Raw genomic sequence first — 21,931 nt, 5'->3', positions numbered from 1 at the left:
TAGATAATATATAAAAAAAAGGTTTTGTTTCATTTCGTACACTATAATATTTTTATTTTATTTCGGTAGCCAACAGCTTTTATAAAAATTACAAAACCAAATTAAATATTTAAGAAGTAATTGCCATGAACGGCATACCCAAGTAAAATATAAACACTTATAAATATTGGTGTGTTTGTGCGTATATGAGACAGTATATGTGACTATTAACTGAAGTGGTAGTGTGTTTTAATAAATAAATACATACTTCATTCGTTCTACCCTGGCCATGCTTTCTGCGGCTCGTTCTTAAATTGTATAAAACAGGGTCAACTCTGCACGATTTCTGGCGCCAAAATTAACACAATTTCAGAAGACAAACGTGACAAATTTGAAATTATAATAATACGGCGTTCGAATAAAATTTATTTAAATTTCGAATTGCCCGCTAATCCATAGATATTTAAATCATGAAATGTTTGTTTTTTTTTTGGAGTTTGTGGCCCGGTATCTAACCCTTTAGGCCAAAAAAGTGCTTGTTATATAATCTTGAATTACATAGACCTATTATTATTAATGATTACAAACATCATTCGTTGTTCCGCTTTGGCCAAACACGCAAGTTTTTTTTCACCTAGGACTGATTTTTGTAGCCTATCGTGTGATATGATAGATCTTAATCTAGATGCTTGTACGTAATCTAAAATTGGGTTGACTCTGAATAGATATTAGAAACACTTGCGAGTAACGCTTATATTATTAATAATTATTATTTCCTACCTTGATGTTTTGTCATGTTGTTCCCATAGTAATGTACGCTCCAATTTCACCGAGCTTTCTTGATAGAGGTGAAACCATACGTTTTCTCATTTATTTATTGCTTGTTACAATAATTACGTTGTTGTGATAAAAATCATATAATGGTTGCTTACTGTTTTAGTAACGTTTTGGCGTTTTAAAAGAGGGATGGAGTGTTTATTGCTTGTATTAAATAATAAATCAGATTAGATTGTTTGCTTTATGTCTCAGTCAAGAAATTCATTAAATTTTCCTCGTTTACGTGTTTTATTATTTGTAATAAAAATTCCATACCGCATAAGTGGTAAGGAATTCCATTCAACGCTACAGTAACGCGGAGAAAAATAGCAATTTATATTGTCTTATACAATGCAAATCTTTTTACTATTACACAAGTCAGAAATAAAACAAATATTTTTCATAATAGATGTATTATCACAGATAATTTGTTGATACAAACAACACGCCTACAATCAAAACAATAAAATATTTACAACGCATTTAAAACTAGGCGCCTTAGTGTAACGTACTATTCGATAGGCGAGACCGACTATCGAATACTGTTTACAGAATTAATATAAAAATACTCACGTTAATGTGAGCTGATTGATACGATAGCGGGTCAGTCCTGTCGAGTAGTCTTAACTGAATTAAAATCTACTCTGAACACTTGCGACGTATGACCTTCTCATGACCTTGTATAAACATATACCAGGGCAATAAAATTACAAAAAAACCTAATAACGAAATATTTTACACTTCAATCTCAATGACAACAAAATCTTTACCTTCAATTAAACAATAAAAAGGAAACCAAACAAGAATATTAGCTTAAAATACAATTTTAGGTAAACATTTAGTTCGATTTGGGTCAACTTTCACAAAGGAATCAATGTTAAGCGTTGTTTGAGATCAATTCTAGACAAGGAATTAAAAATAAAAACAGTCTCAATTTCATCAGTCGATGTTGTGTAACCCGATAATATAAAAAGAACGCTGTGACTGCGATGACCAAGCTCCGACAGTCTTTACTTTATTGTCGCTGTTGGACCTCACAGAGTTGATTCAAAACGTTCCAAATCTTGTATTTGTTCAATATGAATGGCTCTTTATTAATATAGGCAAGAGGATCAGCTTGTACAGAATGGGAAAAGTATGACTTTTAAAGACCTCAAATTTCTGCATCTGTTTCACGATTATTTGTTAATCAAGTAAGGCAAGTAAGTGATCAGCCTCCTGTGCCTGATACACGCCCATTTTTTGGGTCTAAGGCAAGCCGGTTTCCTCACGATGTTTTCCTTCACCGTTCGATTGACATTTGGTCAATTAGGCACATAGAAAGAATATCTTAGAATAGATTTAGAACTAAACAGATTTACCAAGCAATACGTTTTGAGAAGTTAATAATTAAAAAAGGTTTTGTCTATTAAAAGGGGCACATTACGACCACCTTCCCTTGATTAGAGACACAGAACCGTTATAACAAGACAGTTCCAATCACTTATATTTTACCAGCAGAATGACTTCCCTGACATAGATTTAAAATATCTAGCAGCAGCACGTCTGAAAAGTAAAACGTCTGAAGAAAAATCCCGTTCCGTGATTGCTATTAGAATATCAACATATAAAATATATAACGTATTTAGTGTGACTCTGATTTGGATAGAATCAAACTCAACCTGTCAGCCATGTTTTGTCTCTCTTTGTCATCTGCTTTAGACAGAGCCAGCATTATATCTTCTTTCTTGGAAACCAATTTTTTTGTATACTCCAAATGATCACTGTAAGGCACAGTCTCTTTTGTTTTCTACAACAAAATTTATGGGATAAATGTGATTTATCAATTAACTTATTAAACAATGAAAACCTCAAATTTTATCGTAATAAAATTTGTTCTAAAATAATCGTCTTTTAAGAGAAGTTGTCAAGGTAATTTCGATGGCTATAGCCCTCTCTGCATAGCAGAAATTCTGGCGTGGACCTACATATCTTTCGGGGGGCAAGCAGAACTTCACCTCGAATTAAAAAAAAAACATATTTCAATACGATTTACTAAAGATATAGTCAAAGATACTAAATACATTGACGGTACTACCAAATTCGGCTGTGTTGTGACGTTGGGAAAGTGAGTGTGTTTATGTGGGTATATTAGTAGTCTGGGCTATAAAAATCGGAAAATAACTGCTAAGGGAACTTACCTTTTTCTTAATATTTTTTTTACTAACAGGACTTTGAAGTTTCTTTTTCAATTTAACCACCTTTATTATCTCAGCTCGTTTTTTGAGACCTTGCTTTGTCAATACCTGAAATTTTGTATTAAAGGTAACATTAAATAAACAATAAATAGACGTAATTGTCTATTCTTAACCAGGTTCCATAGAGAACAAAAGTATAGTACAAATTCGGATAAAATCCAAATAAACAAATGAATATTATTATTGTCACGAATTTTTGAAGTGAAACTTCTTTAAGCGCATGAGTTCTCTTGTTGATTCGAAGAGATTCGAAGCCATTAATAACATAAATATATAATAACGATAACAATGATTGTAATAATTCTATTACAATTAATGAAATTCTGTAATAATCTTAGTAGTATAAGGTAACATGAAATAATTGTATTATTTGTATTCATGTCTATTATAATAAAAGCCGTTCGTTTAACTCTTATTGGTTAAATAAAATAAAATTAGATAAAGTTTCTGTAAAGTTGCATATAGTAGAACATACTTTTTAAATAAGGTGATAAAGATGTCAATCCTTACGTGTGTACACAAGCAGACGCACACATTTTAATTTATATTATGATTAACACGTATACAGTGTGTAAACAGTGTGAATATAGATATACAAATACATGGAGTGATTATATACTGGTACATGATCATCTATTGGGGCTTTTACCTTAGTAATAATTAATTTATAAACAAGTTTAACTTCTGACATGTACTTTGTACGCACGTACTTTTTTCTAACGTAGCCAGGTTCAACAAACCTGTAGGGTGGTGCGACCTAACAACACTGATAGAGTTTTCATATAAATATATGCACATTGAATACTTCATATTACACAGAAGATTGCTATTAGCCGACAAAAAAATAATCAAGAAAACATACAGAATTAGGACCGCCGGGTTTAGATAAATATTTTATTATCTGTATCGCGTTATGATGTTATTTCTGTGTAAATGTCAAATTATATTATACTTAATAGCAATATGCAGAATTTTATAAGCAATCAAAAAAAACGCACTTCCATCGCCCAACGATTTCTCTCCTTGCGAGGCCCTTTCATGTTTACCAATTTCTTAAAAACAATATTATCACTAACACATCAAAAGTCACAATACATTCACTAAAAATCTCAAACAATATCTTGTATACCTGTCCTATGCTCAGACTCAGATAATATTATTTTTGTACAATTTTTTTAAAATTATTGATTGTATTATTTAAAAATTATTGTCGAGTACAGTTTCCATGTAAAGCTAGCCGCCCACAATACAGGGAATCCTAGAGTTTATAATAAAGTTTTTTCGTTCTTTACAATTGTCATATATAACTATACTTGTCAAACTGTAATATATATGTTTGCTCATTACTTTTTTTAATTAAGTAGAACATAAACAACATACTTTTTATCAATTTTTTAAACCTTTTTCTTATATTGTGTTTTTTATGGTCCGAAGCAAATCGAGAGATGTTATATGAGTTTGTTAGTTTATCTACCTAAACGGGTGATAAGATTTTTTGTAAGACAGCACCAGCTGTGGTTTTTTATCGAAATCTACTCTTTAGATTAAAACAGTGTTGCTACAACTTTTTTAGGGCTGGGCCTGAGGTTTCTATATCTGTTTCAAGAATTGTCAATCTAATAGGTAAGTAGGTGATCTGCCTCTTGTGCCTGACACACCGTCGACTTTTTGTGTCTAAGGCAACCTAGTTTCCTCACAATACTTCATTCTTTGAGCCAATGTTTAATGCTCACATAGATAGAAACAACATTGCTGGACAGCCGGTTATTGAACCTTCGACCTCAGGATCTTTATCCTAGAGGTCTCGTAAGCTCAATGCCAACACGAGTAGTATATTAACATTAGATTAAAATAATAATATTTATATTTAAGCAGATTTTTTTAAACTATATTTTTTTTATTAATTACTTACCAAATCCGCATTTAAATCTCCTTTCTCTAATTTTTTTGTATCTTCGATGTCTTCTACAATTTCCCATTCAATTTTCAGTTGTTTAGGAACGTAGACTTTTCTTGATAGTACACTAAAATATTCAAAATTTGCGTTACTATAATATTTTTGGACAAATAATTTATGACTAAACAGTATAAAGTGATTGTGTAGATTAATATTATAATACAATAGATTCTGTATCGGTTTTAGAAGTTAAGCTAAACAAGGCTATATACTCAGGCGAAGACTATAGAAGTTCAAGCCGTTATAGCCGTTCAAGTACTACGCAAGCAGATTTACTACTGTTATGAAAAGTAAGCAAAGCTTTCAAAAATAACAGAACAAAAATGTATAAACTTTTTGTAGGAATCCACGAAAATGCATTTCTTTTTCAAGCATAGACAACGTAAAAAGTAAATAATTACTGTTGACGTAATCACCATGTACGAAAATCAAACACACCCCAATAGTGCTTACGTAATAGTTGTATATACCACATGAATGAATTTCTCCCAATACTTACAGATTTATTTTACGATATGCTTCTTCTTTTCGATAAAAGTCTGTGTATTTAAATCCAGGAAATTCAAAACTTATATGATCATCGCTGTTAATCTTTGCTGGTATACAACCGAGGGACGGAATATTTTTCGATTTTATCCATACATCCTTTACTTCATCAATAGTTTCATCATCTGATATGATGTACACTTCTTCTTCATCATGAAGGGTGCATACGGATGCCGTTGCCAGGAAATTCTCTATGTCTTTATCCAGATTGTTATATAAACTGCCCAGTTCAATACTTGGGCCAGGCATTTTTTCCATAACACGTTTATTAATCTCTTCCGGTTTTAAAATACTCATTCCTCCTTCAAACTTTTTCGTGGTGGTGCTCTGGCTAGTTTTAATTTGGGGAGCAATTTCAGCGACTGGCTTTGGTGTATTTTGAGATTGAGAACATATTGAAACTGCTCCTGGAGCTCCTGGAGCTCCTGCTCCAAACTGTTGGATTGGATGTGAATTTGATAGACACGCTTTTGGTATAATTGCTAATCCGGGATTATTTGAAGAATGTATAAACTTTGGATAAACACAGTAAAACCCATCTGATTTCCGAATTTTTATAGGTTTAATGGGTTTGGTGACATTAGGGGCTTTAATTTGGGTTTCTGGATTAGTTATATCTTTTATTTCATCTTCATGGGATGTGGTTGGAGTTGTGTTATCCGGAGTAGATGGTATGGTATTATTTTCAGTATTGTTTGATACTTCATTTTTTAGTGGAATCATAGGTCGAGATTGAATTTTTGATGGAATAAATGATAACGGATCGTCTATCAATTTATTGATATACTTTTTATTTATGGTTATGCACAAACCTCTCGTTTGTTTTGCGTTACCTTCTGGTTCGGATTTCTTAACTATTTCAATACCTAGAGGTTCATCAAGTTCGTAAGGTCCAACAACTACGTTGCGATTATCATTAGGAATGGCATAGATTCCAAAATGTATCAAATCCTCGACATTTGAGTTTCGTTTCTGACAATATAATTTGACGGTTTTTTTAGATGTTTGTGACACGTTTATTGCTTGCACTACATGATCATACTGTACAAAGAAGCCTTTTTTGAAAAAATGAAGTTCATTAAAATCGTTTTCCACAGTCATCAAATACCATTTAGTCATAGAGTCTACGTTTTCGTTTATTTTAGATTCGGACTCGTCGTTCACTAATAATTGAACTTCTTCCACATCGGTAACTATATCTTCATCGTATCTTTCTAATATTGGCGAGTCATTCTTTTCAACATCTACGCAAATATTATTAGAATTACTTTCTTCTGTCTCGTCATCGGAAAATCCATAACATATGCTCAATGGTCCCTTACCAAGGTCTAATGGCTCTTGTTCATCACAGTTTAAGGAACAAACAATGTCTTCATCTTCCATGTCGTCACTGATTTTTTTCTTTACAACGCCATATAACTCCCAGCAATACGGCAAACCACGCAATATCCAAAACGTGTCTTCTTTGACAATTGCATTTGTTCGAAGATTTTGAACCTCGTTAGGATAATTTTGGACGTCATCCAAGCTTAAATCTTTTATGTTAATATACGATAGAAGCTTAGGGTGCTTTTGGTTTATCGCTACAAATATTTTATGTGGTTTATCTGGCGTAACTAAAAAAAAGTTTTTTGTCTCCCGATATCTAGAGAGTATAAACTCCCAAGTGTAAAATCCAATTCTCATAAAACGTGGAGGCCTTAGAAATTTTTCTATTTTTCCTTGAGTTTTACACTTTTTGCAGTGTTTATAACATGCAATAATCCAGGCCACCATTTTTGGGTTATAAGGCAGTTGATCGAAAAACTCTTTAGAAAATTTTCGAACACACTTAGTTTCATTAGGAATCTTTTCGTCGGCCGTTACAAGTTGAAGTTGTGTTTCGGTTGGTTTCGGGTCCTCACTTTCTATGTCCATGTTCATTAAACTTTCCATCTTTTTCAGAAGTCTGCGATCATTTTTTTCCATTTCAATGATTTTTTTATTTGTTTCCAAGTAATACTCATTGCTATACTTTCTACCGCTATACGGGTTTGCCCTAGCGCATCGAAAACTGTCACATTCAACAATTTCTATTGGTTTTGCAACTTCATTTACAATAGACGCGATGTTATTTGTGGAAGATATATCAGTTTTACTCTCGTTTATACGGAGGCTTGATCTAGTTTTTGGGGGATCATTCGAGGGCCTTTCAATCAAGTCAACATCCGTTGGTTGATAAACGTCCGTTACCTGATTAGAAATTTCACTTTGTTCAGTTGGAGTTGATTTTCGTTCAGTGAATTTTCCTTTACAAAAACATTTATACAAATTGTGAACCATACACCAAGGTTCACAATTATCACAAGTTAATTTAGGTATAAGTACAAATAATTCTTTTTTTAATTCCGTCTCAGATTTAAGACACATGTTGCTATAAAATTCCGCATATCTTTTAGAAGATTTCCAATTTCTGCGCCGTGGTTTTAACATAATACTTTTTTCGCCGGATAGAATGACAGTTTGTCGAAACTTTTGTTCTTCTTTTGCCAGCCTTGAATTCAGTTTTTTATTTAAGTCTTCAAGACCAGAAAACGTCTGCGAACCGTGTGTGGACGGCGCATACCATCGTTTAGAATTGATGCACTTGCATACAAACATACAATCGACGCGGCCACAATGTGTTTTTAAGTTATAGGAACATTCTAAAGAATTACAAATACAACCGAATGAGCAACAATCTCTTGCGCATTTAGTCTTTTCTGTCTCTGCAGTCGATAATTTAATAACTGTAACGTCCAGACGATCTAGCTCACAAAATTTTCTTTTACTTTTATCTTTTGTTATTAAGTCTACCTTTCCACCCGAATCAGATAAAACACATTCTTCCTTGGTATACAGTTTTTCTTCCTCAAGTTTTATTTCTACATAATCTAATATTTTATTTAAAACAATATCAATATCAGCCTCTGGTGATAAGGGTTTCTCATCCTCAAGCGACATTGTTTCGCTTTTATTATAACTAGTCCCATTACGCATTAGGATACGATTTTGGTTACATTTGTATTCTAAATCAAATGATACACTTGCACCTTTTTCGGACTGTTGAGCACCACCCTTTTTATTCACACCGAGTGTAGACAGTGAAAACTCTGCCCATTTCTCTGTTATTTGTCCTTCAGCATTTCGCATAAAATTCTCACTTAGAAAATTAATCATTGATGGGCTTAGTTGTGTTCCATACAAGGATTTAACATCTAAACCTGGTTTAGGTAACTTAACTATGGTAGAATCGCCATATTGAAACTTTTGATATGAGGAATCTAGAAACTTTTTCTTTGAAAGTGGACCGGGTTTAAATTTGACGTGTAAGGAATTTTGGAGAATTTTCTTTCTGTGTGAGATGCTAGGTGATTTCACGAAGGACTCATTCAAATTTTTGATGCTATCTTTGCCAATATCGAAACTGCAGATAAATTTGTTTTTACCGCCTTTACTGCCATTTATTTGGATAGATTTATGATTCCAAAGAACGTATTGCGCTGAATGTGAATGGCCTTCTGGGTTTAAGTTAGTTAACATTTGCCAAACATCTTTACATATAGGAGAGCTGCTACGAAGAATATTTTTGGCCAATTTTTTCGTAGCTTCTTCTCTAGATGAACCAATCCTTATTTTACGTAATAAAATATTTTTGTGTCTCTCCATTTCTGAATTCAGCACTACGTACACGGCTTTTTCCATAACTTCTCTTATATTTCGAACGGTTTTTACTTTTAATTTACTTTTTTTCTTTGGTACGTAGTATTTATCAGTTTTTGGAATAAAGTTACATGAGATTGGCGTATCAGAATCATCTTTGGGTAACGGTTTTGCTGGTTTCACTTTTAATAGGTCACATAAATTATTATTTAATGCCCTGTTCTGCCTTATAATACCTGAACGAAAAACTTTCGATACCTCCTCCATTATGCTGAAACAGAAAATAAAACTTTGTTACTATTAAGTCTATATATATATAGCCTCGGATTTACGAATATAGCGTGTTTAGTTTCTACTTTCTAATTACTTTATCCCCACTATACACATATATTAAAATATTTAGATTTCTTCAGTATAATAGTATAGCCTTTCTTACTTGAGGAGTTTTGCATTTTAAATATAAATTTACTCATAAGATATCAAAAGGATTTACTATTTATTACCAAACAGGTTTATTTTCTACACTGGCAAGGCAGACATAAAAAATAATAATATAAAAACGATTCCATATTTGATTGATTTATTTAGAACTATCAAAAAACAGAAAAATATAAATATATTGCAATATAATATGAACATTAGTGTGTCTGTGTGTGCGTGTGTGTTTACTACACAAACACACTTACGCACAGATTTTTTTATTTTTTACATCATTCCTGTAGGAGTCTTTTGTTTTATTAAAAACGATACACTTATATGCTGAATAGGTCACGTGATACGGTTGAAGCTTTCGACTTTACACACAATTTGTGTGACTTTCATAAAAATAGTTGTATAAAATGCGTTATTTTATTCGCACATGTTCTGTTTGGTTTACAATACGCCGACGGAGTTTTTTTTTTTGTTGAAGTTTTAATTTACAAATGTTCTTGTACGTTCGTTATCAGATTGTTTGAACGCAACCCGTTTTGACTGTTGATTTATGAAATGGAAAGCACTCATATTTTGACATAGAATTTTTAGTGTCAATTAATTCACGAAATATTTGTTAGTGGTACCTTTACCAACCGAAGAATGTCATGTACACCTATTGAGTCACTGCAAGTTGTAGGAATAATTAAATACCTACCGACTACCTAAACTAAATAACTACCTGGAGAACTACTAGACTATTTTAAGCTGACTTGGTTTAAACGAGTATTATTTATAATTTATTATATATGTGTAGGATTTCAAATACATGTTTTGAATTTTTTTTCGTGTGTAGAGTTGAGATTAGGCTAGACCAAGAATTTATTCTTTTTATTATCTGTAATATGTTCATTTTAGAAATAGAATTTTTTGTTCAGTCAATTATTTTCCATTACTAATCTATCTTTCTGGCCCATAATTTGATTGACAAATGATCATGAAACATATTCAAAATCTGATGCCCAAAACTTACAAAGGTTATGATGCACTGATTTATTATTTTTTATTTATTAATAATCTACTTAAAAACTACAATTATTATTTTTATACTGGATCAAGTAAATGTAATATGCCATTACATTGATTTACCTTCATTCAAAAACTTAAATTACCACGTTGTCACAACATGTCTGCGTTGTCGGTGTTTAGTATATATTACAATCACGCTCATGTCACAAAATGGCTGACAAAACAACGTTCTATTTTTTAACGCAGATTATCGTATTGTTGGGTAGAAAAAATACATTGTGTTTGATAACTTTTAATTTAATTAAATTTTAGGTTATAGTTTCTTTTAACATATCCGTAATCTAGCACAGATAAACAAACTACTAATGTAGTCCTTCTTTCGCTCTTAAATCCGGGAATACCAAATGTCAAAAGAAATATACATTTCACGCCTAAATGGAAAAATATTTACAAATATTAAATGACTTTTATGGGATAGTGAAATAAATAATAAAATTAAATATTTTTTAATACTATTAAACACTTACTTCTTTAATTTACTAACTTAGAGCTATAGGTTTGGTAGTTGTTATTCGTTAGTTGCACAGACTAACAGTGTTAATTGTATACTGTCAAAAATCAAAACAATTTCAAAATGGTGGAAATCAGAACGTCACTTTTTACCTTATCTGAACTGCATATATCTTTATAAAATATGCTAGCCAAGCTAAAGATTATGTAATTGTAATATTTTTAATTTGTTACTTCAACTAAATACTATAAAAACATAACTGGTTGTCAATTGTCACAATTGTATTTGTCGGCGCAACGGATATTATTTTTATAGTTAATTAAATAACGTGATCTAAGTATATTGCAAAAATAAAACTTACATTAATAGTTAAATTCGGCCCATTAAATCCTACTTTGATAGAAGAAATTCAGAAATATTCTAGAAAAGTCACGTGACCCATTCTTAAATGGCCGACGTCTGACATGAGACATCTTCCATTTCCAATTCTTAAGCTCGAAATCTCCTTGAATCTCTTGTAATGAAATGTATAATCATATTTTCACTTAATATTCACTTGAATTCTTATACGGTAATCTTTAAATTCCTTGTATTTTGAGGAAAAATATAAAAGCACAACACTTTGTTATGAGTTTGTTTTGAACGTCATCATCCACAGATAGTTCTTTGTTCAATGACATATTTTAATAACAGATAATTTATTATGCGTATTCTTTTTACAAAATGAACTAGAAACTCGTAATTATATAATAAAATCATAAAATATTTTGAATAAATAATATTAAAATGTATTTAAGTAGTCCAAAAAGTAGTATGTTCTGTGGTCCACACTACATAACATCTCATATTTAAATAATTGGATAAAAAACGAAGTGATTATATTGTTATATGTACTCTTTGATTCATATGGCAAGATTGGGTATTAAAGTTAAAACGTGATTTTCAAAATATTGTGCATTGTAACTGTTACCAGTAGCCTCGGCTTCAGATTTGTTTTACATTGTAGGCCTATCTAAGTCACAGAATTATCTTTAAATAGTTCATGTAATTTCTGAATGTGTGAATAAATCTATAAAATATTTACTTTACTAACACTAATTACGTTTATATACGTTATTTTAACCACATAACTACTTTGAGCGAAAGTATTTCGTTGCTGGTTGTTTAAACCCCGTCGAAGATGGGTGTTATTGAGTTTAACGTTGCCTATGCGACTGTCTGTAGTATCCCAAGTCTCATCTAAAAAGAATGCACCGATTATGATGTGGAGTAAATTATGAATTTACAATGAAATATTTATGTATTACTGAAACTTTTTTCATTTTAAATTAGCATGTGTCACTTATCTAGAAATATTTTGCATTCAAAGATTGTGAGTCATTAATGCTTTGACTTGGAGATTAAAGGTTTAATAAATAACCAATGTTTGGACAGTCATAATTTTCACTATGTTGTATACTTGTAAATAGGGGCCAAAAAGTGTTTGTCCAGAAGAAAACTCTTAAACTGTTTTAAAAATTTAATTTATTTAATTACAGAATCTTAAAGTACAATCATTTGTTTGTCAGTAATGTAGTATCTTAAAAAGATTATTATAACATAATTCTATTATTTCATGGTGCCAGCTCCATTCGACTATCTTCTGATTTTTGACTCATTGGAGCGTCTAGTGTGGATGAGTTAAGGAAATCCAAATCAAATAAAAATTCTACTTAATCAACAAAAACAGATGTGTCTATTAAATGAAGCTATACTTATTTAAACAAATCATGTATTTGTTCTATAAAAGACAAGTGCTATAGGCACAGATATTTCCACCTTAGAGGACTAAATTTATAACGGATGGATAATATAGTTATTTGTAAAATTTCTAATAATTTAAAAGAAAAAATAACTGTTAATAATTAACATATGTTTAAAAAAGGTAATTTATATAAATATAGGTAATTTAATTTAAAAAGGATATTGTTTGTCTCTTGGCTCTTCTAGTGAGCGATCCCGGAATGGTGACTTTTCCTAAAAATGTTGTATGGTCATTAGAACTAATTTGTTATAGAAGTGAAACAAATATTGTTGGCTGAAAACAATTGATTTGGTTTTAGTGAAAATTGTCTATATTAGTGAATTAACTTATAAATTACCCTTTTATGGTACTTTTCATAATGGTGATCCTCTTGAGAACCATTTTGATGACTGGTCATCTTCAATATCGCTGAAACAAATTCATAGTAAATTTCACCGCCGCGATAAATTCGCCTAACTTCACCACTGAAATATTTTGAGATAAAACTTTTCAGTTGGCAAATAAAAGGTCAGAGTCAATTATTAAAATTCAAATTCTTCAAATGTTTTTGAGATAAAATATAACTAAATTATTTCATACAAAGCTAAGCTATTCAACTATTTCACATCTACTTTATATATAAATGGAGACTTGGAGTAACATTTTAAAATTATTTTCCACTTCTAATATGTAAGGGTTTAAAAAGATTGTATGTTGATGGAATTGTTTGTAACATAGAAGTTGATTGAAATGTTTCTATGTTTGTAACATAGAAAAAATTCAATGAAGTTGCCTTTGTCAACGTTACAGGGCGAAAAAATCCATGTTCTTGATCCCAGATTTCCGTATCCATTTCGTGATCATTGGCTAGTTTTATCACGGGGATCGAACTTACGCTCGAATCACTAGGCCAAGCTACATCAGAATTCAGATATTTTATGTACCTTTTTGTTCGTCTCTTCGTCGCTTTTGTTCCAATATAGGTGACTCTTCAATTCTCTCCTGCTAAAAGAAATATAATGAATGCTGGCTATAAAATCCTGCCATACAGCATGTGTACATAAACTAAAATACTTTAAACATCAGATATACACATATTTGTAAGGTAAAGAATACTAAAACCCGAAAAAACTTGTTTGTCAGAATATTTTTTTATAGATTTAAGTATTCCATCTCAAAAACTAAAAGGGGTTTGAGCTATTTAATAAACTGATATATAGTATTAAAATAATATAGAATTATAACAAATCAACATATAAGGCATCTTATATATAATAGTCTTTATTGTTTCTGCGATGTCGTTTTATCACCGGTACATATAAACCGAAGCTGCCCTGCTATTTCATTCCGCGAAACGTACGGTTCTAATTAATATGAGGTCAACTTAAAATTACGATTCCACCTGTGCGCTTGCGGCACAGCATACGGCACATATGTTTGTTTTGGTCGACTCACTCAAGCGATCGATAGGTCGTCAAGTAATTTTTTTAATGATCACGAAAATTTTCGTTCGTGAACAAGCGTACAACACTGCTCAGTGTACTCACAAACGTTACACACAGCATTGCCAGTTAAGGCAGAAGACAAACGCGACACTAGCTTAATACGAGTTGTACTATAGCTTTGCACAAAATGCAAGTTATTTTGCTGGAATCGTACCTTAATCGTTCTATATGAGTATTCAAAATAAAGTTCCGATATATATTATTTAGATATGTTTATATATCGTATCGTCTTGTTTCCAGCGAGAACGTGCTCGTTTATAATTTTTACAAAAGCTTTATGCGGCTAAACTAAAACCTGACAGTTCTATTACCATTTGACCTGTCTGGAACATAGGCTTTAATATGACGGTAGGCCACTTGATACATTTTTCTAAATGTATATGAAAGATGGGTCACAAAATATAAGACAGCCAAGTAACACGACAAATTTGTAGACATATTGGTATAAACTTACCCGTTTTCTGCTCATCTTACGCTCTTTCCGATCATCACCTCTAAGTTTAGACTTTCTTTTCTCTTTTTCTGGCGAACGTTCTTCAAACTCTTTACTACCCTGCTTATAAAACAGCATATTAAAAACTACACTAACAACATTAAAATGATGATATTTTAGCTATGTGAGCCAAACGAAACACAGAATTAAATATGATCTTCGTATACTTCTGGTTTGTTCTTAATTACGATGTCTCGAGGTCCATATAAAGCCTTCTTCAAGATTATAACTTCTGTCGATAATTCTTCTATTCTACTTTGTGCTTGTTGATATTCTTCTTTGGTTCTTGATGGTGTTGTAATTCTGTATGTTTCGTTTATTTACAATATGTCTAAGGTTCCGAGTTGAATATCTTGTTTATCAATCTATATCTTCTATCTTGCGTAGCACTGAATAATTATATATCAATATTCTTCAAAACTATAAGTTTATTTAGTGTTTAGTTTTGTTTACGGGGCAGTTTTTTTAAGATACTGCAATATTTGTTTGTATATAAAGGATGTAATTTTGTTCATTTTTTAAATTCTCTTCTATTTTGGGTAGTATCACGTCTTCTTTTAAGCTAATAGGATTGCTGCATAACCATTTTCTTTTATTAGATGTCTGGATTCAATTATGATACCAAGTGGTGCGGGCTCTATTTCTTCTTTAATAAGTGCTGATAGAGCTGGTATAGTTAAATAAAATAACTGTAATAAATCCCTGGGGCTGCCTATCTGCAACTGTTTTTGATATGCAAGTCGATGAAATCAGCCTTTTGCTGACGCTCCTTGCCTTGAGTTTCTTGATTCTTCTAGACAGCTTCGCTTCCATCTTCCGTCACATTTTAATTCTGTGAACGTTTGGACCCACTTGATAAAAAATGAAAAACCTTACCACTGCTCGACTGGGCTGGGCTGACTTACGCATTACCTTTGTCTTGGAAATAATTTATTAATGTTCCTAAATAAAGTCCCCGTTTCACTATACACACTGTTGAGTTCTTCATGTGTTCTCTTGATGTCGTGTCTTCTAAAGTAACTATATTTTTAATTTTTTCATTGTTTCTTCTGTGGATACTGAAGATTCTTCGCTTTTTTTTTTAAATTAAAAGTTCGTAATTTTGTACACTTATTCACAGTTCGCTTAGATCAGCAGTCGCCTCGTGTTGGGCCGTGGGCGCCCAATCGTCAGTCCGGCGCCAGTGCGATGCAAGGTCGGTTTATTACAACGATACTCACCTTGCCATTGCCGCTGCTTTCAACTTTACGTCGTTTCACATCTAAAAAATATATGAATAATATTTACTCATTAAACTTTGCAACTGGGTAGAACGTTGCAAGAAAACAATCAGGATAATTTGTAAGAAAACCAAATAAATACATCTATTGTGTTCTAGTTACACGCGATGATAGTGTTTTTACGTAACTCAAGTCATAATCTTGAGTATTGTCAAATATCTTAGACTGGAGTTTTTTTGGGACTAGTGGCATACGGCTAGGAGGGGTATCTGATGTTATCTGATACCGCCCATGGATTCTCACACTACTAAAAAATTCCACAATGCATTGCCGGCCTTTAGTACGCCCTGTTCTTCAACGACCCTAAGTTGAATTTATTTCCAGTATATAAGGCCGAGTCTTTACTTATTCCTAACAAAACTTACCACGATCAACGTCATCAGACGGATGCCTGTGTTCATGAGGCGGAGATATTGCCTCCAAATAGCGGTCTTCCTACAAAAAAACTTGGCTCATAAAACATTTAATTATATTTTATATGTATGCATTCAGATACGTTAAAGAGGCAACTAACAAGCAATCTCTTCCAGGCAACTCTAGCAAGAAAAGAGAAAACAAGAAATACATAGAGAAAATAAATATGCGTACAACAACAAAAAAACTAAAAATCAATCTTAAAGAGTCATGAATCACGATGCTAGCTTGCAAAATACATAAAAATAATTATAAAAGTCAGTGTTAAACATTACGACACACAAAGAATATTTTATTTTATAAAAGATGTCAACTGTCAATGCCAATATTTTTTGTTTGACACCTCAAAGGATTAGAATGGAACAATGTGCGTTTCATTTCATTAATTGTAGAAAAGCGTAAAAAAAAGTAAACGCGTTTCGCTCCGTATATATATTTTTAAAGTTAGTAGTTAAATTTTAACGAAATGAAGGTGACATATTATAAAAACTTACTCGATGCGATCTTTCTCTCGGCGACTTGTCTTTGCTTCTTAATTCTTCTTTATTTCTTTCTTTGTTTGACCTGTTTGAAGATACGAATCATTAAAAACTAATTTATAGCTGACAATTAACTAACACTTTTTGTTAGCTTTATTAAACATTTTTATGAAATATATTCTTAAGAATCTTGCTACAAGCACATGCTTGTAGCATAACTTTTAACTCGTTCGGTTGTTTAAAAATTGACTTCGAACATCTGCCCGAAGTAGGATGGTCAAGTCAGAGTAGGGAATAAATAGATTAAAAAGGATGTTGTGTCATGCGCACGAGCAATGCATTTGTTTAACTTTGAAGTTATATAGTTTATGTAAAGTCAATGAAGTCAAAGAAGTGAATTATAGTTAATCGAGTAATTATAGGAGTTTTTAATTTTTCTACCCTTAGAACTGGATCACCTAGCTCTTTTACTGTCATTGAACATAATTTGCGACAATTTCTTGTTCAAAAGATTCTGAAATTAACTTAATATAAATAAAAAAGCAGCAGCAATAGAGAGCAGTGTTGGCCTATCATCCCTGAGGTCGTAGGTTCAATCCCCGGCTGTGCACCAATGGATTTTCTTTCTATGTGCGCATTTGACATTAGCTCGAACAGTAAAGGAAAACATCGTGAGGTAACCGGCTTGCTTTAGACCCAAAAAGTCGACGGCGTGCGTCAGGCACAGAAGGCTGATCACCTACTTGCCTATTCGATTGACAGATGATCATGTAACAGATATAGAAATCTGAGGCCCAGACCTAAAAAGGTTGTAGCGCCATTGATTTATTTTATTTTTTAATAAAAATCGCATTAAGAAGACTCTTTAGTCAGCTAGTATATAATACAAGGCAACGATGGATGGAGATCAGGTTGGGTAGGCCTTGTCACCATTTGCAGGAGGTGGAACGTACAAGACAAGTATAAGCATGCATAAAGCAAGTAAGAGCATGCATGAAAGTCATTGAAAGTGGACGAAGCCAGAGAGGTTGTCAGGGCCGTAGTGGAGCCCCGAGGTGTCCCGGGAAAAAGGTGTAATAAAAATTTTGATTTGATTTGACAGGCCTTAATTTTCATACTTACGATCTCGATTCACGTTTTGACTCCTTCTCGCGATCCGGCTCTTCACGTCTTCTATCACTGCTTTTTGATTCCTTTTTGTCACTTTCTATTTTAAAAAAAATGTTTAATTTAAAACATGTATTTGCGTGTTGTTCCCGCGAGAATGCAAGTGCTGCGTTCTGCTGAGAGAGGACAAATCTGTGTTGTTTTTAATTTTTTTTACCATTAATTAACTATTAATTGCTTAAAGATGTAATATGAAACGTGGTGGAATGAATACGGCTCCTTACAAACATTTTAAAAAACAAAAAAACATGGCGGAGAGTTTAGAAGCAATGAATACATATTGTTACGAGCTAGGGGATCGGATAGAAAATGCCGTAAATTTATTCAAGGGTTTATTTCTTGAAAAATCAATGTGGAATTTATGGACACAAATAAATCGCAGAAATGCACTTATAACACGCACAAAAACACAGTCACTAATTACTTCACTTATGCACACTTCACACAGTACTTTATCACTTATATTCACTTTATTCGCACTTTATCGCTTCGGTGTTTCGCTCTTGTTATCGCATTCAAAACTAAAGGCGACTAGTCGCGTTTCGGCTCGCTTATATATCCCTGGGAATAATTCTAAACAATATTCGAGAACTTTCTAGGCGGGCTTGCTACTGAGTAGCGATTGCACAATTCTAGAACGTCCGCACTCTTTGTCTCTTTCGCACGTTGCTCCGTCCTTGTCGTACGGCGTTCTAGAGTGCTCAGTCTAGTTTCGAGAAAGTTCTGATCTTCTCTCTCTCTCTCGTATCATTTCGTCCTTGTCTCACACCTAGAAAGTTTGGTCTAGAATATTCCTTTATCAAAGGGGTATACCTAGGCCTGAAAACGCCTGAAAACGGGTCTCCTGAAAACCGCACCACTCGACTACACATGTTCTGAAACCGACTGAAAAAAGGTTTCAGCTTCCTGAAAACTAGGGTAACATTATGAAAATTACAATTTTCTAATATGTGATTGACCCTCTCCTGAAACGGTCAGAAATCATATTACAGCCTGCTGAAAAGTCCTCTAAGTAGTGGAAAAATCTAGACATTTTCAATCTAAACATTGCAGTCGACCCGTCTTCGTAACACTATTTCTTTTTTACGTTCATAAGAGTACATTGTTTTACCTAAATTAAGAAATAATTTTGATTTGTTTTGATAAAACTAGCACATATTAATACAGGCCCCAGTCCTTTGTAACTTCCAATAGCGAATTCCCGATTCCAATAAATTATTTGAGATCGATTATATTTGTTTGTATTGTAAGTGTCTCTGACTACTTACGGGGGCTGTCTCAACTCATGTATTTAATATAAAATTTGAGACACAATAAACATTTGATTTAGATTTAATTTAGATCACTTTCGTAACATTCTCTTCTAATTTGGGTTAAATCTTCTTTTTGAATTAGATAATACGGATAGGGATTGCTCCAAACAGTTTTCTTTTATTATGTTTCTGGACCCAATTCTGGTACCAAGGTGGTTTAGGCCCTATTTTATTATTTGATTAAGTTCTGCCGGCAGAGTTAACAACGAAAAGAAATCCTTGGGTCTTTCTGAAACTGGTTCATGTTGATATGAAAATAGGTGATTATCCTTCTGTGTCCGCACGTTACGTTAGCGACTACGGATATTATATTCGGGAGTATCCCTCTCGCCGCGTAAGTTACCGGGTAAAGGTTTCCGTTAATTTCCCAGTTAAAGTTTTAAAAGAACTGATATTTTAAACTCTAACTCAATAAAGCCACATCCAACTTGAACTTAGGTGACTTTAATCACGCCTGTCCAGCAGATGCATTTTTAAACCGCCGCTTAAAATAACCCATATTAAGCTGTCTAGGCCAAGGAGTCCTACTACTTAGCTATTTTACAAGTAACGACGAACTAAATCGTGTAGTACGGCACTTGGGGATGTCGACAACGAAGGGTTGAATATATTAATTTCACCTTATTAATAACTAAAATAGTGTTACGAGCTAGGGGATCGGATAGAAAATGCCGTGGATTTATTCAAGGGTTTATTTCTTGATAAATCAATGAGGAATTTATGGGCACAAAATTAATTGCAGAGATTCACTAATAACACACAAAAACACAGTCACTAATTACTTCACTTATGCACACTTCACACAGTACTTTATCACTTATATTCACTTTATTCGCACTTTATCGCTTCGGTGTTTCGCTCTTGTTATCGCATTCAAAACTAAGTGACTAGTCGCGTTTCGGCTCGCTTATATATCCCTGGGAATAATTCTAAACAATATTCGAGAACTTTCTAGGCGGGCTTGCTACTGAGTAGCGATTGCACAATTCTAGAACGTTCGCACTCTTTGTCTCTTTCGCACGTTGCTCCGTCCTTGTCGTACGGCGTTCTAGAGTGCTCGTCTAGTTTCGAGAAAGTTCTGATCTTCTCTCTCTCTCGTATCATTTCGTCCTTGTCTCACACCTAGAAAGTTCGGTCTAGAATATTCCTTCACCAAAGGGGTATAACTAGGCCTGAAAACGCCTGAAAACGGGTCTCCTGAAAACTGCACTACTCGACTACACATGTTCTGAAACCGACTGAAAAAAAGGTTTCAGCTTCCTGAAAACTAGGGTAACATTATGAAAATTACAATTTTCTAATATGTGATTGACCCTCTCCTGAAACGGTCAGAAATCATATTACAGCTTGCTGAAAAGTTCTCTAACTAGTGGAAAAATCTAGAAACATTGCAGTCGACCCGTCTTCGTAACACTACCCCTTCCTTAGACATGCTCGTCCCGAGCATCATTACATCCTTTATAGGGAGCCAATCGATTTATGTGAACGACTTTCGGTTTGCTCCTTAAACCACCCACTTTCTTTATGCGATAGGTAACGTCATTTATCTTCGTGACTATCGTGTATGGACCATCCCAGTCAGCTTGAAGCTTTGGTGATTTGCCTTTTCGTTTTGTTGGGTTATGGAGCCATACTTGCGAGCCTTCTTTAAATTCTATGTGATTCGTCTTTCTGTCATACCTAATCTTCGTAGTCTCACTTATTTTACTTTGTGATGCTCGTACGTGTTCATGGATTTCGTCCAGTTTATTACGCAGATCCGCAGCATATTCTGTAACACTCTCCGGTGTGTCAGGTGGTCGCCCAGTTACAATATCCGCTGGTAATCTAAGTTGTCTCCCAAACATGGCTAAAGCAGGAGTAACATTTGTGGTTTCATGAACCGCAGACCGGTATGACATTAGAAATAATGGAATATACTTGTCCCAGTCTTTTTGATGGTTGTCCACCAGTTTTGCCAAGTGCCTTTCCAAAGTTTGATTGAAGCGTTCCACCATTCCATCTGACTGTGGGTGATATGGAGTAGTCCGCGTCTTATGAATTCCCATTAATCGGCACAATTCTTGAAATAGTAGAGACTCAAAATTTCTTCCCTGATCACTGTGCATTTCCAAAGGTACTCCAAATCTAGAGAATACGTCATTTACAAGTATCTCAGCTACTGTAACTGCCTCTTGATTGGGAATAGGGAATACTTCGGGCCACTTCGTAAAATAATCCATAACAACCATGATGTACTTATTTCCTTTTTCTGTTAACGGAAATGGTCCAGCTATGTCAACTGCTATCCTCTCCCATGGAGCTCCGACATTGTATTTCTTCATACTCGC

The 21,931-nt window shown here is 33.3% G+C and overlaps 2 protein-coding genes across 6 annotated transcripts in view; both read right to left on the bottom strand.

Annotated features, from left to right (window-relative positions):
• Window positions 1-1,225: 1,225 nt before the first annotated feature.
• LOC123715224 lies at window positions 1,226-11,799 on the bottom strand. Of its 3 annotated transcripts, none has more exons than XM_045670152.1 (5): window positions 11,529-11,799; window positions 5,489-9,487; window positions 4,945-5,056; window positions 2,976-3,080; window positions 1,226-2,584 (listed from the first exon to the last, which is right to left on the bottom strand). In XM_045670152.1, exons 2-5 carry the CDS (start codon window positions 9,481-9,483, stop codon window positions 2,420-2,422), a joined length of 4,377 nt encoding a protein of 1,458 aa, XP_045526108.1. In that variant the 5' UTR covers window positions 9,484-9,487; window positions 11,529-11,799; the 3' UTR covers window positions 1,226-2,419. The 3 variants fall into 3 exon arrangements, with proteins under 3 accessions (XP_045526108.1, XP_045526109.1, XP_045526110.1); XM_045670153.1 differs by lacking the exon at window positions 11,529-11,799 and adding an exon at window positions 11,184-11,228; XM_045670154.1 differs by lacking the exon at window positions 11,529-11,799 and adding an exon at window positions 10,777-10,888.
• An 874-nt stretch (window positions 11,800-12,673) lies between these two features.
• The window catches only part of LOC123715816 (THO complex subunit 2), a 36,996-nt gene continuing 27,738 nt past the window's right edge, over window positions 12,674-21,931 (bottom strand). Inside the window, exons 22-30 of one of the 3 annotated variants that reach the window (XM_045671137.1) lie at window positions 18,244-18,328; window positions 17,137-17,206; window positions 16,594-16,663; window positions 16,169-16,209; window positions 14,910-15,008; window positions 13,895-13,955; window positions 13,309-13,379; window positions 13,134-13,183; window positions 12,674-12,836 (exon numbers count right to left, since the gene is read on the bottom strand). In XM_045671137.1, the coding sequence (XP_045527093.1) occupies window positions 12,803-12,836; window positions 13,134-13,183; window positions 13,309-13,379; window positions 13,895-13,955; window positions 14,910-15,008; window positions 16,169-16,209; window positions 16,594-16,663; window positions 17,137-17,206; window positions 18,244-18,328 (581 nt within the window). In that variant the 3' untranslated portion in view covers window positions 12,674-12,802. Of the gene's footprint in view, window positions 12,837-13,133; window positions 13,184-13,308; window positions 13,380-13,894; window positions 13,956-14,909; window positions 15,009-15,824; window positions 16,210-16,593; window positions 16,664-17,136; window positions 17,207-18,243; window positions 18,329-21,931 lie in introns of those variants that run through there. The other 2 variants (XM_045671138.1, XR_006754485.1) reach the window with 2 other exon arrangements.

The sequence above is a fragment of the Pieris brassicae genome, chromosome 10 (assembly GCF_905147105.1).
Source record: "Pieris brassicae chromosome 10, ilPieBrab1.1, whole genome shotgun sequence".
In the NCBI taxonomy this organism is placed as follows: domain Eukaryota; kingdom Metazoa; phylum Arthropoda; class Insecta; order Lepidoptera; family Pieridae; genus Pieris; species Pieris brassicae.
Note: the sequence above shows the minus strand (reverse complement) of the source record. Positions and strands in the feature narration are given on the sequence as shown.